Below are 17,701 nucleotides of genomic sequence, written 5' to 3'. Positions count from 1 at the left end.
TTCCCGTGGGTTTGAGTAGGTTGAAGGTTTGAAAGCCTAGCGCTTCTCAAATCAAGATGATTCTTCGGATGTCTGGGTTTTAATAGGGATGGATGCAAACAAATCCCACCTTGATCCTGTTCGTTGCAATTGCCCACTGTCTTGTAATGCCCTGTGTTAGGGTGTATTTGCCCCCTAGCTTTGCTGGCTGAGGACTTCTGGGAGTTGAAGTCCACGTGTCTTAAAGTGGGCAAGGTTGGAGACCCCTGTTCTAGGGAGCTGGATCAGGAAGGTGTGGTTGATCTGTCCTTGGAGGACCCAACTCTATGGATGCAGGCACAATTACTCTGGGTGTAATTGCCAATTGGTTAGGCCTTTGCACTTGTAGGTCCCTCCATTCTGATTGGCCCTCCCCTCTGTCTGTCTGTCTGTCTATCTGACATTTTAGGAGAACCTCAACTGCTCCATTGCGAAGGTCCACTGTCTGTTGACCGATCACAATTTTGGCCAGGTCTGTCTAGCTCCCTATCGGAGCAGGCGGGGTGTCTTGACGGATGTTGAGTGTAACCGCAGGTGACCCAGCAGATCGTGATGAGAATTTAGGGGATTCCCAAAGGATTCTGGGAATGAAATTGCCAGGTAAACCAAACTTCATCGGTGCTTGTTGACCGATCATAAATTTTAGCCAAGTCTGTGTCAGTTACCCAGGGAAGCAAAACTAGGTGTGATGGATATTGAAGGCGGCCACAGGTGACCTAGCAGGCCTTGATGAAAAATTAGGGGGTTTCCAAAGGATTCTGGGACTGCAATTGCCAGATTAATCGGAATTTGTTGATTGGCGGCTCAGAATTTTGGCCAAGTCTGTCTTAATTGCCCATTTGGAGCAGGACTGTTGTGTGTTGAGTAATGAATGTAACCTCAGGTGACAAACAGTCCCCAACTTACGGCCACAATTGAGCCCAACATTTCTGTTGCTAAGCGAGACATTTGTTAAGTGAATTTTGCCCTATTTGATTACCTTTCTTGCCACCGTTGTTAAGTGAGTCGCTGTAATTGACACTTTAGTAACACGGTTGTTGAGTGAAGCTGGCTTCCCCATTGATTTGGCTTGTCAGAAGGACGCCAAAGGGGATCACGTGACCTCAAAACACGGCAGCTGTCATAAATATGAGTCAGTTGCCGAAGCATCCACAGGGATGCTACAAAGGTCGTAAGTGTGAAAAACGGTCGTAAGATGCTTTTTTCAGTGCTGCTGTCACTTTGAACAGTCACTAAATGAACAGTTGTAAGTTGGAGGACTATCTGGAGTTGATTTAGGCCAGGGGTAGGCAACCTTGGCTCTTTTATGACTCATGGACTTCAACTCCCAGAATTCTTGAGTAAGCACAGGGGAAACTGTAGCCCCTTCATGACTTGTGGACTTCAGTAATAAAGAGAATAAAGAGATTCTCAGTTTTTGTGAAGCAACATCTGCCGGCCTTTTGTGACATACAGACACAGACACAGACACAAGGTGCTCACCTTGCACGCCTTCAATGAGGTGTGTGGACAAAGTAGCCCTTGGGCATAGTTTCTGAGAAATGTAGGAACGTACTCGACCACTCCAGTCCAGCTATTCCAGGGTGGTCCAGCAATTTAAAGTGGAATTTCCAGAACAGGAAGTGATTTGTGGTTGTCACGGTAATGATTTAAAAGCTAACCAGCTGATGTATGCTGTAATGAGGGGAATGGCTCAGCAGGGTCTGTGTCTCTTTAAGAGCTTTGTATAAAAGGGAAGGCACTGCAGATGTGTGCTCTCTCTTCCGTTTCCTGCTGTTGGAGCCTGCTGTATTAGCACGTGTATGTATATTGCTCCTGGTGTATGATATTATAGATAGTGTGAGATAAACCACCATTTAATATAGACCACCGTTTACTGCAGACATGTCAAACACAAGGCCTGGGGGGCCAGATCCGGCCCACGAAGTGGTTTCATGAGGCCCGCGAAGCCATCCTGGAAACAGTGAGGGAACGGCCCCCTCTGCCTTGGCCCTGGCCCAGAGACCCTCCTTCCGCCAGAGACCCTCAGATCTGTCCCACTCCTGCCCAGGCCCCCATAGGCACCCTTGATGCGAACAATGTAGAGCTAGCCATGCCCACCGAGTAGGCCATACGCACTTTAGCCACGCCCACCCAGTAGGCCACGCCCACCCAGGCCACACCCACCCGGCCCCCTGAGGGCAACCGCAATGCTGATGCGGCCCTCAATGAAATTGAGTTTGACACCCCTGGTTTACTGTGTTTACTCCTGGGTTACCGTGCGCAATAAGACTGTACGCACTCTGACAGTGGTTGACTTCTGAATGACAGTCACACCATCCCCCAGAAGTGCTGGACTGACATTCCTTCTCTGGAGCATGCTTGCACTTGCTGAAACTCAACACTCAAGGCATTTATTTATTTATTTATTTATTTATTTATTTATTTATTTATTTATTTATTTATTTCTATCCTGCCTTTAATATTTTTACAAATAACTCAAGGCAACAAACATCCTTCCTCCTCTTGTTTTCCCCCACAACAGCAACCCTGTGAAGTGGGTTGGACTGAGAGAGAGAGACTGGTCCAAAGTCACCCAGCCAATTTTCTAGGGCTAAGGCGGGACTAGAACTCACTGTCTCCTGGTGATTGGCCCACAGTCACACAGTTAGCTTTCATGGCTAAGGTGAAACTAGAACTCACCGTCTCCTGGTGATTGACCCAAAGTCACACAGCTGGCTTTCATGGCTAAGGTGAAACTAGAACTCACCGTCTCCTGGTGATTGACCCAAAGTCACACAGCTGGCTTTCATGGCTAAGGTGAAACTAGAACTCACCATCTCCTGGTAATTGACCTACAGTCACACAGTGAGCTTTCATGGCTAAGGTGAAACTAGAACTCACCGTCTCCTGGTGATTGACCCAAAGTCACACAGCTGGCTTTCATGGCTAAGGTGAAACTAGAACTCACCGTCTCCTGGTGATTGGCCCACAGTCACACAGCTGGCTTTCATGGCTAAGGTGAAACTAGAACTCACCGTCTCCTGGTGATTGACCTACAGTCACACAGTTAGCTTTCATGGCTAAGGTGAAACTAAAACTCACCGTCTCCTGGTGATTGGCCCACAGTCACACAGCTGGCTTTCATGGCTAAGGTGAAACTTGAACTCACCATCTCCTGGTAATTGACCCAAAGTCACACAGCTGGCTTTCATGGCTAAGGTGAAACTAGAACTCACCGTCTCCTGGTGATTGACCCAAAGTCACACAGCTGGCTTTCATGGCTAAGGTGAAACTAGAACTCACCGTCTCCTGGTGATTGACCCAAAGTCACACAGCTGGCTTTCATGGCTAAGGTGAAACTAGAACTCACCATCTCCTGGTAATTGACCTACAGTCACACAGTTAGCTTTCATGGCTAAGGTGAAACTAGAACTCACCGTCTCCTGGTGATTGACCCAAAGTCACACAGCTGGCTTTCATGGCTAAGGTGACACTAGAACTCACCGTCTCCTGGTGATTGACCTACAGTCACACAGTTAGCTTTCATGGCTAAGGTGAAACTAAAACTCACCGTCTCCTGGTGATTGGCCCACAGTCACACAGCTGGCTTTCATGGCTAAGGTGAAACTAGAACTCACCGTCTCCTGGTGATTGGCCCACAGTCACACAGCTAGCTTTCATGGCTAAGGTGAAACTAGAATTCATTGTCTCCTGGTGATTGGCCCAAAGTCACCCAACTGGCTTTCATGACTAATTCAGGACTAGAACTCACCGTCTCCTAGTGATTGGCCCAAAGTCATCCAGCTGGCTTTCATGGCTAAGGCGGGACTAGAATTCACCGTCTCCTGGGGATTGGCCCACAGTCACCCAGCTGGCTTTCGTGGCTAAGATGGAACTAGAACTTGCCATCTTTTTTTGCTTTCTAGCCTAATGCCTTAACCAGAAGACCAAGCTGACTCCTCAAAGGATAGGATCTACTCTCCTGTCCCATGCCTGCAGGTAGCTCCAAGCCTTTGAGAGACCCATGCAAGCTTCTTTGGTAAGGGGAAGTCCTTGGGCTGGCATGTTCAGTGGAGGCTGGCGTCCCTTTGGAAGGTTAGCCCTAAAGGTTTTCTAGACCACCCCAGTTCCCATGCTCTTAATTTGTCGATTAGCTGGTGGCATCCTTAAGGCGCTGTAAACGCTGTTGCGTTGAGCAGATGGGTCTGCCAACCTGGCAACTTGGAGACTCTGTGGACTTCAACTCCCAGAATTCCCCGGCCAGTAGGGCTGACTGAGGAATTCTGGGAGTTGAAGTCTGTACGTGGAGGCCTACGCACACTCCCCATGTTGCTACAGCGTAAATTGGAGGGGAAAACAGCTGTAAAGCTGAACAATTCCTCCTTTGCTTGGAAGAATTTTTTTGGCCTCTTCACCCCCTCCTTCCACGTGTGGAAAAGAAAGGAAACCTCCGGTGACGGGAGCCTGTTGCCTAAAACAGCAAAAGGCTTTTTGTGGGTTAAGAGGAGCGCTTGGAACTGTGCGGTTTTGCAGTCCTTTGATTTCCTGCAATTACCGCTTGGCGGGTGCCAGTTCCGCTCCTTGTATCCGTACCCTCCAGGGCTGGGTGCGCAACTCTGGAGATTGCATCGCACTGTAGGACACAACCTGGGTTGACTCACTGCTTTGGGCTCTCTGGAAGTGTGGCTGGGGTGCCATAACGAAGAGAAGAGAAGAAAATACGGAATGGAATGAAATGGAATGGAAAGTAGAAAAGAATAGAACAGAACAGAATATATGGAATGGAATAGAACAGAACAGAATAGAAAATATGGAATGGACTGAAATATAGAATAGGAATATAGAGTAGAGTAGAATAGAATAAGAATAAGAATAGAAAATACAGAATGGAATGGAAAGGAGAAGAGAAAATATGGAATGGACTGAAATATAGAATAGGAATATAGAGTAGAGTAGAATAGAATAAGAATAAGAATAGAAAATACAGAATGGAATGGAAAGGAGAAGAGAAAATATGGAATGGACTGAAATATAGAATAGGAATATAGAGTAGAATAGAATAAGAATAAGAATAGAAAATACAGAATGGAATGGAAAGGAGAAGAGAAAATATGGAATGGACTGAAATATAGAATAGGAATATAGAGTAGAATAGAATAAGAATAAGAATAGAAAATACAGAATGGAATGGAAAGGAGAAGAGAAAATATGGAATGGAATGGAATGAAATGGAAAATAGAAAAGAATAGAACAGAACAGAATATATGGAATGGAATAGAGTGGAATAGAACAGAACAGAATAGAAAATATGGAATGGACTGAAATATAGAATAGGAATATAGAGTAGAGTAGAATAGAATAAGAATAAGAATAGAAAATACAGAATGGAATGGAAAGGAGAAGAGAAAATATGGAATGGACTGAAATATAGAATAGGAATATAGAGTAGAATAGAATAAGAATAAGAATAGAAAATACAGAATGGAATGGAAAGGAGAAGAGAAAATATGGAATGGAATGGAATGAAATGGAAAATAGAAAAGAATAGAACAGAACAGAATATATGGAATGGAATAGAGTGGAACAGAACAGAAGAGAATAGAAAATATGGAATGGACTGAAATATAGAATAGGAATATAGAGTAGAGTAGAGTAGAATAGAATAAGAATAGAATAGAATAGAAAATACGGAATGGAATGGAAAAGAGGAGAAAATATGGAATGGAATGGAAAATAGAAAAGAATAGAACTAGAGAATATGTGGAATGGAATAGAATAAAAATAGAATATGAATGGAGTGGAATAGAATTAGAATAGAATAGAAGGGGTGGGATGGAATAGAATAGAGAATAGAATGGAATAGAAATAGAAATAGAAATTATGGAATGGAATGGAATGGAAAATAGAATAAGGAATAGAATAGAATACAAAATATGGAATAGAGTAGAATAGAGAATAGAGTAGAAATAGAATAGAAATAATGGAATGAAATATAGATTAGGAATAGAATAGAATAGAAGTTGGAAGCTTGCCTGCTTATAGTGAGAAGGGCTGAAAAATCTCTCTCTCTCTCTCTCACACAGACACACACAGACACACACAGACACAGACACACACACGTCTTTTGCATGAACTCTCAATACGAGCTCTTAAGTGATTGCCCAGCCCAGAATGCTAGCTGTGGTATTCTGGGAGTTGAAGCCCACATATGTTCAAGTCGCCAAGCTTGAGGAAGACTAGACTGCCTTAACCTGCTACACCAGACCGCCTCTTCTAACTACAGATTGTCCTCAACTTACGGCCGCAATTGAGCCCAAACCTTATGCTGTGAAGTGATAAATTCATTGAGTGAGTTTTGCCCCAGTTTTATGACCTTTCTTGCCACAGTGTGTTAAGATAGTCACACAGTTGTTAAGTGCATCTGGCGTCCCCCATTGACTTTGCTTGCCGGAAGGTCCCAAAAGGGGATCACGTGAGGCCCCTCCCCCCCGGTCCCTCTGCGACCGTCATAAGTATGAGCCAGTCGCCGAGCATCTGAATTTTGATCACGTGACCGTGGGGAGGCTGCGACGGTCGTCCGTGTGAAGCCTGGTCAGAAGTCACTTTTTTCGGGGCCGCCGTAACTTCGGTCATTAAGCAAACTGTTGTAAGCCGAGGACTACCCACAGAGCTTTTCCTGTTCTCTCTTGAACATCTCGTTCTGTCTCCGCAGGGGCTGGAGGGGTCGTTTGTGTCTACAGCACGGGGTTTCAGAGATGGTCAGGGGTCCTGGGTGGGTCCTCTCTGAGCTGGGTTGTTTTCTTTCAGACGTTTCGTTACCAAACTAGGGAACATCCTCAGTGCTAGAAGGGAGGGGAGCTTGTGGGGAGGAGGAGGAGGAGGAGGAAGGACTGAGGGGTCCTTGGTGCTCTCTGAGCTTGGTGGTTTCCTTGCAGACGTTTCATGACCCAACTAGGGAACATCATCAGTCCTGCAAGGGAGGAGAAGGAGGAGGAAAAAAAAGAATGTGGGGTCCTGGGTGCTCTCTGAGCTGGGTGGTTTCATTGCAGACATTTCATTACCCAACTAGGGAACATCATCAGTGCTAGAAGGCAGTGAGGTTTGTGGAGAATAGGAGGAGGAGGAGGAGGAAGAGGAGGAGGATTGTGGGGTCCTTGGTGTTCTCTTGGCAGTTTTTTTGCAGACGTTTCATGACCCAACTAGGTAGCTTGGGCAGTGCCAGAAGGGAGTGGATGGAGATTGTGGAGAAGAGGAGGAGGAGGAGGAGGAGGAGGAGGAGGAGGAGGACTGTGGGGTCCTTGGTGCTCTCTGAGCTTTGATGGTTTCCTTGCAGACGTTTCATGACCCAACTAGGGAACATCATCAGTGCTAGAAGGGAGGAGGAGGAGGAGGAGGAGGACAATGACTGTGGGGTCCTTGGTGCTCTCTTGGTGGTTTCCTTGCAGACATTTCATGACCCAACTAGGGAACATCATCAGTGCTGGGAGGGGGGAGGAGGAGGAAGAAGAAGAGGAGGAGGAGGAGGAGGAAGAGGACTGTGGGGTCCTTGGTGCTCTCTGAGCTTGCTGGTTTCCTTGCAGACGTTTCATGACCCTAACTAGGGAACCTCATCGGTGCTACCGTAGTAAGGAATGCTATTTTGCTGTCAGCTTATATTCTGCTGTCTTGCCTCTCTTGGGGTCAGTCTTAGCTAGGGACTCTTTGGTTGGGCTTCTTTACTAATGGCCCTTTGGACGTTTCTTGATCGGGGGGGGGGGAGGCTGGCTTACTTGATGGTTGGGTCTGAAGTTGACCTTGGAGCCAATCTGTGCAGATCTGAGTGCCGATTACTGGGGCCAGAGTCTTTTTTTTCCCCTTTGGAGCCGGTGGATTGTCTCTCTTGCGCAGTCCACAGATGCCGTTAACGTCTTATTGCGCCTATCGGTGGCTGGTTTGTTGGAGTTGCCAGGCTTCTAGAAATTCCCCGGCATTTTTTTTGGGGGGGGGCCTGGCCCTAGGATGGTCACATGTTCCCAATGGAAACGCTGGTTAAATCTGTCTGGATGTTGCGGAAGGAAAAGAGTTTTCGTCAAAAGATTGTGCCAGAGGATTTTTCTCCCCTAATGCTCTTTGTCTACCTTCACAGGGAGGCTGAGCTCTGCAGGAGCCGACTGACCGGGCCACGATGCCTGTGGTGTGGCCAACACTTCTGGACCTCAGCCGGGATGAATGCAAGAGGGTCCTCCGGAAATTGGGTGAGTGTAGTCTGGATGGGGGGGTGGGGGTGGGGAACCTTTCCAGAGAAGGACAAGATCCTAGCCCTCAAGATGGAGAGTAGGTATAAAGTTGTTGTTGTTAGCTGGGAAGTCGTGTCCGACCCATCGCGACCCTATGGACAACGTTCCTCTAGGCCTTCCTGTCCTCTACCATCTTCTGGAGTCCATTTAAGCTCACGCCTACTGGTTCGGTGACTTCATCCAGCTACCTCATTCTCTGTCGTCCCTTTCTTCTCTTGCCCTCAATCTTTCTTCTTCTTCTTCTTCTTCTTCTTCTTCTTCTTCTTCTTCTTCTTCTTCTTCTTCTTCTTCTTCTTCTTCTTCTTCTTCTTCTTCTTCTTCTTCTTCTCCTCCTCCTCCTCCTCCTCCTCCTCCTCCTCCTCCTCCTCCTTCGGTGCAAAGTCATGTCCGACCCATCACGACCCCCTGGACAACGTTCCTCCAGGCCTTCCTGTCCTCCACCGTCTTCTGGAGTCCATTTAAGCTCACGCCTACTGCTTCAGTGACTCCATCCAGCTACATCGTTCTCTGTCGTCCCTTTCTTCTCTTGCCTCCATCTTTCTTCTTCTTCTTCTTCTTCTTCTTCTTCTTCTTCTTCTTCTTCTTCTTCTTCTTCTTCTTCTTCTTCTTCCTCCTCCTCCTCCTCCTCCTCCTTCTTCGGTGCAAAGTCATGTCCGACCCATCGCGACCCCATGGACAACGTTCCTCCAGGCCTTCCTGTCCTCTACCATCTTCTGGAGTCCATTTAAGCTCATGCCTACGGCTTCAGTGACTCCATCCAGCCACCTCATTCTCTGTCGTCCCCTTCTTCTCTTGCCCTCCATCTTTCCCAGCATGAGGCTCTTCTCCAGTGAGTCCTTCCTTCCCATTAGGTGGCCAAAGTATTTGAGTTTTAGCTTCAGGATCTGGCCTTCTAAAGAGCAGTCAGGGTTGATCTCCTCTAGGACTGACCGGTTTGATCGCCTTGCAGCCCGAGGGCACTCGCAGGGGTCTTCTCCGGCACCATAGTTCAAAGGTATAAAGTAACCAACGCTAAAGCACCGAGAATGGGGAAAAAAAGAGAGCTATGGGCAGTCTTATTGGTAGGCCCTCTGAGAGACCCTCCCCAAACCTTTCGTAGGGTATCAGAATCATCTGATACCCCCCCAAACCTATCGTAGGGTTTGGGGGGGTATCAGATGATTCGTCTCTGATTCCAGGGAGGTTTATGCCATTCTAAGTGGGAGTTATTTGTTTTATCCTATTGAAGAACCGCCTGTCTTCTTTGCACCCGGGCAGTGTACAATAAAGTCTCGGAAGGGTAAAAAAAAAAATAGATGAAAGCTTGAAAAAGGCCAGGTGTTGTTAAAATGCATGAAAAGGCGGAGAGAGGGCTTTCGGGCAGAGGGGAGGGGGAGTCTGCTGTCAATCAAACAGCCCCTTCCAGAGTCGAAGTCAGTCTCCCGCTGGTCCCCAGACCAATTTGCAAAGCCAGGTCGTTAGGCACTTACGGAGGGAGAGGAGGCGGAGGGCGGATCTTACCCCGGAGGGTAAGATTTTTCCGAAGGCAGCGAAGGCTCTTCTTCTGGCTACCGACAATCGGAGTTCTTTGATTGACAGGTTCGGCTTACATACCGCTTCACAGTGGCTTATGGCCCTCTCTGACCAGTTTTACAGAGTCGGCGATATTTGCCCCCCAACAATCTGGGTCTTCATTTTAACCAACCTCGGAAGGATGGAAGGCTGAGTCCACCTTGAGCCTGGTCAGGATCGAACTGCTGGCTGTGGGCAGCGAGTTAGCCTGCATTCTAATCCCTGTGCCGCAGAAAGGGAGGGAGGGAGGGAAGAAGGAAGGAAGGAATAGCAATGGCACTCAGACTTATATACCGCTTCGCAGTGGTTTACAGCCCGCTCAGCAGTTTTACAGAGTCAGCAATATTTGCCCCCCAACAATCTAGATCCTCATTTTACCAACCTTGGAAGGATGGAAGGCTGAGTCAAACTTGAGCTGGCCAGGATCGAACTCCTGGCTGTGGGCAGTGAGTTAGCTTGCAATACTCCTTCCTTCCTTCCCTTCCTTCCTTCCTTCCTTCCTTCCTTCCTTCCTTCCTTCCTTCCTTCCTTCCTTCCTTCCTTCCTTCCTTCCTTCCTGGAACCAGAAAGATTGGGGACCCCTGTTGCAAAGCACTATAAAATATAGCAACAGATGTTAGACTTATATGCTTCTTCACAGTGCTTTACAGCCCTCCCTAAGCGGTTTACCGAGTCAGCAAACTTGCCCCCAACCATCTGAGTCCTCATTTTACCGACCTCGGAAGGACGGAAGGCTGAGTCCACCTTGAGCCGGTCAGGATCAAACTGCTGGCAGTGGGCAGAATTAGTCTCCAGTACTGCATTCTAATCACTGAGGAATTCTGGGAGTTGAAGTCCCCAAGTGTTGAAGGGGCCATAGTTTCCCCATGCTGGCTCAGGAATTCTGGGAGTTGAAGTCCACGAGTCATGAAGGGGCCATAGTTCCCCCCATGCTGGCTCAGGAATTCTGGGAGTTGAAGTCCACGAGTCATGAAGGGGCCATAGTTCCCCCATGCTGGCTCAGGAATTCTGGGAGTTGAAGTCTGCGAGTCATGAAGGGGCCATAGTTTCCCCATGCTGGCTCAGGAATTCTGGGAGTTGAAGTCCACGAGTCATGAAGGGGCCATAGTTCCCCCCATGCTGGCTCAGGAATTCTGGGAGTTGAAGTCCCCAAGTGTTGAAGGGGCCATAGTTTCCCCATGCTGGCTCAGGAATTCTGGGAGTTGAAGTCCACAAGTCATGAAGGGGCCATAGTTTACCCCATGCTGGCTCAGGAATTCTGGGAGTTGAAGTCCATGAATCATGAAGTGGTCATAGTTCCCCCATGCTGGCTGAGGACCTCTGGGAGTTGAAGTCCCCGAGTGATGAAGGGGCCATAGTTTCCCCATGCTGGCTGAGGAATTCTGGGAGTTGAAGTCCACCAGTCACAAAAGGGCCAAGTTTGAAGACCCCTGCCTTCTTGTTTCCTGCGACTTCCTTCAAATCTCAACCTCTCTTTCCTCCTTTTTTGCGCTGCATAGAACTGGAAGCCTACGCTGGCGTGATCAGTGCCTTGCGGGCCCAGGGAGATCTGACGAAGGAGAAGCGGGACCTTCTGGGAGAACTTTCCAGAGTGCTGAGGTAAATCCAGGTTATCCTGAATCGGGTGGCTTTCTCTGTGCTAAGGAAGGCTGATTCAGGGATAGATGCAAAAATAAATTTTTTTTAAAAAATGCAGGAAGTGGGTGGTTTTCTTCCCTCATCAGAAGAAAATTCTACCTTTAGAGCAGGGCTCTTCAAACAGGGCCCGTTTGTGACTTGTGGACTTCAACTCCCAGAATTCCTCAGGCTGAGGAATTCTGGGAGTTGAAGTCCACAAGTCACAAACGGGCCACGTTTGAAGACCCCTGGTCTAGAGGATTACAGGTAATCCTCGACTTAACATCCATTCATTTAAGGACCGAAGTTACAGCAGTACTGGAACAAGCCACTTAACTACCGGTCCTCACGCTCAACAATCGTCACAGCATTTCTAGCAGTTGTGTGTTCAAAATTCAAGCGCTTGGCAACCAGCCTGCATTTACAAGGGTTGCGACATCTGAGGGCCGTGTGATTCCCATTTGCAACCAAAGAAAGTCAAGGCGGGGCGGGGAGCTACTTTAATAACTGCAGGATTCATTTGAAAGTCTACTTGTTCACTGAACCGTTCGAATTTACAGTGGGAGATCGATGTTCAACAGGTCCTTTTTTAAAAAAAAAAATATTTGAAATTTGGTATTCATTTCAAAAGGTAAAATACAAATGCGAATCAACAAAAAAACAAGACAGGAGCAAAATGAACAGCACTGGATTTTTTAAAAAAGGAGGGGGGTGGAGAATATATATAACAGATGTGCAATTTAAACAAATTTCCACCCTGGCTGCATGTTTTATTTATACAGGGATAAATTTAATCTTTTTTAAACTTGGTTTTTAACTTTTGTATTTTTGGTTTTTAATTACCCTGTAAACCGCCCTGAGTCCTCCGGGAAAGGGCGGTATATAAATGTAATAAAATAAATAAATAAATAAATATAAAACTCATATCTAACAGATTCCCCCTCTTGCTCAACGGGGTCAACAAATGGATGCAAATTTTCCCACCTATACTTACTAAATTACTACGTTAAACCCTTCTGTCTTAACAAATATTCCAAATAGAAAATCCTGTTCTCTATCAATCGAATCGACTTCATCTCTCTTCCCTGTTAATTGGTAACCCCCTCCCCACCCCCCACCCCAAAGCAATTAAACTAATTTTGAAACTTCTTACAACAGGTTCTTGTGGCTTCAGCCATCACAGCATGATTGTAATTTGGGCACTTGGCAACCGGCTGGCAATTACAACAAGGTCCCATGACCGCCATTTGCAACCTTTGCTGCTGATTTCCAAACCCCCCCCCCAAAAAAAGCGACAAGAGATTGCAAATATCAGTCATGTGACCATGGGACACAGCAACCAGCTTGGGTTCGCTTAACGACAGCCCCGGGAACTGCCGCACCTGCCGCCGTTAAGTGAAGGGGCCATAGTTCCCCCATGTTGGCTCAGGAATTCTGGGAGTTGAAGTCCACGAGTCATAAAAGAGCCGAGGTTGCCTACCCCTGATTTTAGTCTTGCTTCTGTTCAGTCTCTGTTCCGCTTTGCAAATCTGAAGTTCAATCTGATCCGTGTCTTTCGACAGCATTTCAACGGAAAGACACCGGGCGGAAGTTCGGAGGGCGGTCAACGATGAACGCTTGACAACGATTGCACATAAGTAAGATGGGCGCCTTATGAACATTTTATAACCAAATCTCGCATGAGCAACATTTCCAAGCGTCTCTTTTGCCTTTAAGGGCCCCGGGCCCAGTACATGGTTGACACTAATTATTTCCTCCTTTATTAAATTCAATAATAATAAAGTTGGAAGGGCCCTGGAAGGTTATCTAGTCCAACCCCCTGTTCAGGCAGGAAACCCTGTACCATTTCAGACAAATGGCTGTCCAGTCTCTCCTTTAGGACTTCCAGTGTTGGAGCATTTACAGCTTCTGGAGGCAGGTTGTTCCACTGTTTAATTGTTCTGACTGTCAGGATGTTTCTCAGCTCTAGGTTGCTTCTCTCGTTGGTTAGTTTCCATCCGTTGCTTCTTGACCTGCCTTCAGGTGCTTTGGAGAATAGCTTGACTCCCTCTTCTTTGGGGCAGCCCCTGAGATACTGGAACTCTGCTATCATGTCACCCTTGGTCCTTACATGCGTGCTAGTCGTTTCCAACTCTAGGGGCCGGTGCTCATCTCCGTTTCAAAGCCGAAGAGCCAGCGCTTGTCCGAGGACGTCTCCGTGGTCATGTGGCCGGCATGACTAGCCGCGAAAGGCGCACGGAACGCTGTTACCTTCCCACTGGAGTGGTCCCTATTTTTCTACTTGCATTTTTACGTGCTTTCGAACTGCTAGGTTGGCAGAAGCTGGGACGAGTGACAGGCGCTCACTCTGTTATGCGGCACTCAGGATTTGACCCGCCAAACTGCCGACCTTCTGATCGACAAGCTCAGTGTCCTAACCCACTGAGCCACCGCGTCCCTTGTCCATTAGATTAGACATACCCAATTTCTGCAACGGTTCTTTGTATGTTTTAGCCTCAAACAAAAGTCCCAATATATGGATTTGATACGATCAAACAACCAGAATGGAGCTGGAAGGGACCTTGGAGGTCTTCTAGTCCAACCCCCTACCCAAGCAGGAGACCCTATACCACGGGTGTTCAAACGTGGCCCTTTTATGACTTGTGGATGTCAACTCCCAGAATTCCTTTGCTGGCATGGCCGGCTGAGCAATTCTGGGAATTGAAGTCCACGAGTCATAAAAGGGCCAAGTTTGAAGACCCCTGCCGTAGACCATTTCAGACAAATGGTTGCCCATTCTCTGTTTAAGAACCTCCAGTGTTGGGAGCACCCACAACTTCTGGAGGCAAGTGGTGATTAGGGAAAGCTTTGAAGTAATTCAAGTGGGAAGTGAACAGGCTGTTTCTAAACTTGCCGGTTTCCCTTCAGCATGTCCGGGCCTAACAGCTCTTCCGAGTGGTCCATCGAAGGCCGTCGGCTGGTTCCTCTCATGCCCCGGTTGGTTCCTCAAACAGCCTTCACTGTCACAGCCAACGCGGTGGCCAACGCGGCTCTCCAGCACAACGCATCTCTGCCTTCCCCTGCAGAGACAGGAAGCAAAGAAGGTGAGGGTAGGTGGCGTTTGTGTGTTTTCTACAACATGGGACTTGGGAAGAAGGGAGATACGTCTACGGAGATTCCCCGTCATCCAGACCACGATCCATCCCATAGGTGCTTTTTCAGGAGACAACGGGACCTTCTTTGTTTGTTCCCGAAGGCCTATCGCAGGGGTGTCAAACTCAATTTCATTGAGGGCCGCATCAGCATTGCGGTTGCCCTCAAGGGGCCGGGTGGGTATGGCCATGGTGGGCGTGGCCTACTGGGTGGGCGTGGCTAGAGTGCGTATGGCCTACTGGGTGGGCGTGGCCAGCTCTCCATCGTTCGCATCAAGGGTGGCTATGGGGGCCTGGGCAAGAGTGGGAAAGATCTGGGGGTCTCTGGCAGAAGGAGGGTCTCTGGGCCAGGGCCAAGGCAGTGGGGACCGTTCCCTCACTGTTTCCAGGATGGCTTTGTGGGCCGCATGAAACCACTTTGCAGGCCGGATCCGGTCCCCGGGCCTTGTGTTTGACATGTCTGGCCTATCGCTTCTCATCCGAGAAGCTTCTTCAGCTCTGACTCTCCTCCATCGTTTAGCCAGAACTGAAGAAGCTTCTTGGGTGAGCCAAATATGGTTTTTCACGAGGCAACTGGACTTTGGTTTTTCTTTGAAGACCTTTGGCTTCTCATCCAAGAAGCTTCTTCAACTCTGAATGTGGGGAATGGAAGGATTTATATTCGTTGCAGACAAACTGGTCATTTGCATCCTTTTAGAGAGTCGTCGAAGCCACCTGGAGGTTTATCTGTTTCCTCAGGGTCACCTGAGTGGTGTAAATGGGTGTGGAGCCTTCTTGGGACTGCTGGAAAAAATGTGTTGTAAACTGAAGAAAGTGTACATACAACACGGTCCTTTCAGCAGCTCCAAGAAGGCTCCATGCTCATTTGCATACCTACTCAGGTGACCCTGAGGACACGGACAAACCTCTGGGTGGCCTCCACGACCCTCTAAAAGGATGCAAATGACCAGTTTTTCTGCAAGGCGTATAAATCCTTCCATTCCCCACATTCAGAGCCGAAGAAGCTTCTTGGATCAGAATGAAACGTCTTCAAGGAAAAACCAAGAAAGTCCGGTTGCCTCTTGCAGTAGCGCCTTTGGGACAAAAAGGGAGATAGGTTTTCACCAACAAGCCTTAAATAGGGATTTTGAGGGCAGGGGATGGTCTTGTGTGACTCTGCGGGGCCCAAGCACGATTCAAGAAAGCAGAGCTTATTTTGAAAACCATCTGAAACGTGTCTCTTGACTTCCTCTTCAGTAGTGGTTTGTTACTCCTACACAACTACCACCTCTACGCCGACGTCCACCCCGGTCCCAAGCGGCAGCATTGCGACAGTTAAGTCCCCCAGACCTGCCAGCCCAGCTTCCAACGTTGTCGTTCTCCCAAGTGGAAGTGCTGTTTACGTTAAAAGTAAGTGTGTTTTCCGTCAAAAATGGAAGAGCTGGACTTGAAAGAGCCTAGAGATAGATGATCAGAACTTGTTGGGGATGGCCTCAAAGCTGGCTGCTTCGATGCCAGTCCAGCAGTTCAAGTCTGGAATGGCAAATTCAAGCAGCTCTTTCTGAAGTTCAGACTATTTCTAATCCTCTTGGAAAAGGTCGTTTTCAAGGTGGCAGGATAGAACGTTTTGATTGTGCCAGGTAGATAGTCCTCGTTAGGGTGACCACAATTGGGATTGGCAACTTGGTCGCTAAGTGGAACATCATGTTCTGTACCAGCCTGCTACCGGCCCTGCAGCAAAAGCAGGGACAACCCCTTTACAAACGGCAAGAGGCTGGAATGAAGCCTGCCAAATTTATTCACATAAAACAGAGCAAGACAAGACACCAACCAAGAAACAGGAGCTAAGAAACAGGAACTATCCAAGCGGTTGCCTTCAGCAAACCAGCCCTCCCACACATTCCCTTAAATACAGTTCAGGGCGTGGCCTCTCTCTGCCTCCTTCCGAGGTGCCCCATTGCCTTCCTCTGTTTACTCCTGATTGACTGCCTCCTGCGTCGGGCGTCCTTGAACAGGGCCAGCTGTGGGTCATCTTCATCCACGCTGTCAGGCTCACACAGCTGGGTCTGCGTCGTGACCAGATGGGAGGGGCCTGGCTGAGGGCTCTCATCAAGCTCTTCAACACCCCCCTCCTCCTCCTCCTCTGAGTCGTCCGACCCAACTGCCGAACCCACAGGCTGACCCTGAATCACAACACATCACAGCACCCGGGGTGAGCTTATAATTTTATTTCAGCTCCCTCCACCCTTTAAAATGTGCATTCCAGTGCTGGGATCATGAGCAAGGAGGGAATTGGTGTTTACATTCTTTGGAGAGAAAGGGATTATAAGAGATCGTTTTATCGCCTTATATGGTGTTATGCAGTATGCCTATGTCACCGATTGCAACTGGGAAGTTGTGAGCCATTTTTTTGAAGCAAGTGTACATACAAATTTTGGGAGTTGTTGGGCTCAGGTTTCAAAGACGCCATCGCGTGCTTCACTCGAGTCCAGATTTTTTTTACAGGTAGTCCTTGCTTTATGATCACAATTGAGCCCAAAATTTCTGTTGCTAAGTGAGCCGGCTGTCAAGTGAATTTGGCCCTGTTTTACGACCTTCCTTGCCACAGTTGTTAAGTGAATCACTGCAGTTGATAAGTTAGTAACCTGATTGTTAAGCGAATCTGGCTTCCCCATTCACTTTGCATGTCGGTAGCTGGCTGGGACGGTTAGAGACGGTGATCACATGACTCTGGGACACTGCAACCATCATAAATACATGCCGGTTGCCGAGTCTCCGAATTTTGTTCAGGTGACCATGGGGATGCTGCAACAGTCGTAAGTGTGAAACCGTAAGATTCCCATGGCTGTTGTAACTTTGAATGGTCACTAAATGAACGGTTGGAAGTCAAAGGACTACCTCTGCTTCAGACATGTCAAACTTGTGACGTCGCGCAACATATCTGTTCTGTACCAGCCTACTACCGGCCCTGCAGAAAAGGCAGGGACAACCCCTTTACAAAACAGCAAGAGGCTGGAACTAAGCCTGCCAAATTTATGGATACAAAAGCAAACAGAACAAGACACGAACCCTGAAACAGGAGCTATTCAAGCGGTTGCCTTCAGCAAAACAGCCCTCCCACACATTCCCCTTTTAAACAGTTCAAGG

General features: G+C 47.9%; 1 protein-coding gene across 4 annotated transcripts in view; it reads left to right on the top strand.

The window, feature by feature from the left end:
* Positions 1-17,701, top strand: part of EMSY (EMSY transcriptional repressor, BRCA2 interacting) — a 65,752-nt gene that overhangs the window by 4,672 nt on the left and 43,379 nt on the right. For 3 of the 4 annotated variants that reach the window (XM_081327805.1, XM_081327802.1, XM_081327804.1), the window contains exons 2-6: positions 8,126-8,234; positions 11,327-11,426; positions 13,007-13,081; positions 14,352-14,533; positions 15,812-15,964. In XM_081327805.1, the coding sequence (XP_081183931.1) occupies positions 8,165-8,234; positions 11,327-11,426; positions 13,007-13,081; positions 14,352-14,533; positions 15,812-15,964 (580 nt within the window). In that variant the 5' untranslated portion in view covers positions 8,126-8,164. The remainder of the gene's footprint in view (positions 1-8,125; positions 8,235-11,326; positions 11,427-13,006; positions 13,082-14,351; positions 14,534-15,811; positions 15,965-17,701) is intronic. The other variant, XM_081327803.1, reaches the window with a different exon arrangement.

This window comes from Vipera berus (genome assembly GCF_964194415.1).
Source record: "Vipera berus genome assembly, chromosome: 4".
Taxonomy (NCBI): Eukaryota; Metazoa; Chordata; class Lepidosauria; order Squamata; family Viperidae; genus Vipera; species Vipera berus.
This window is presented reverse-complemented; position numbering and strand designations above follow the sequence as displayed.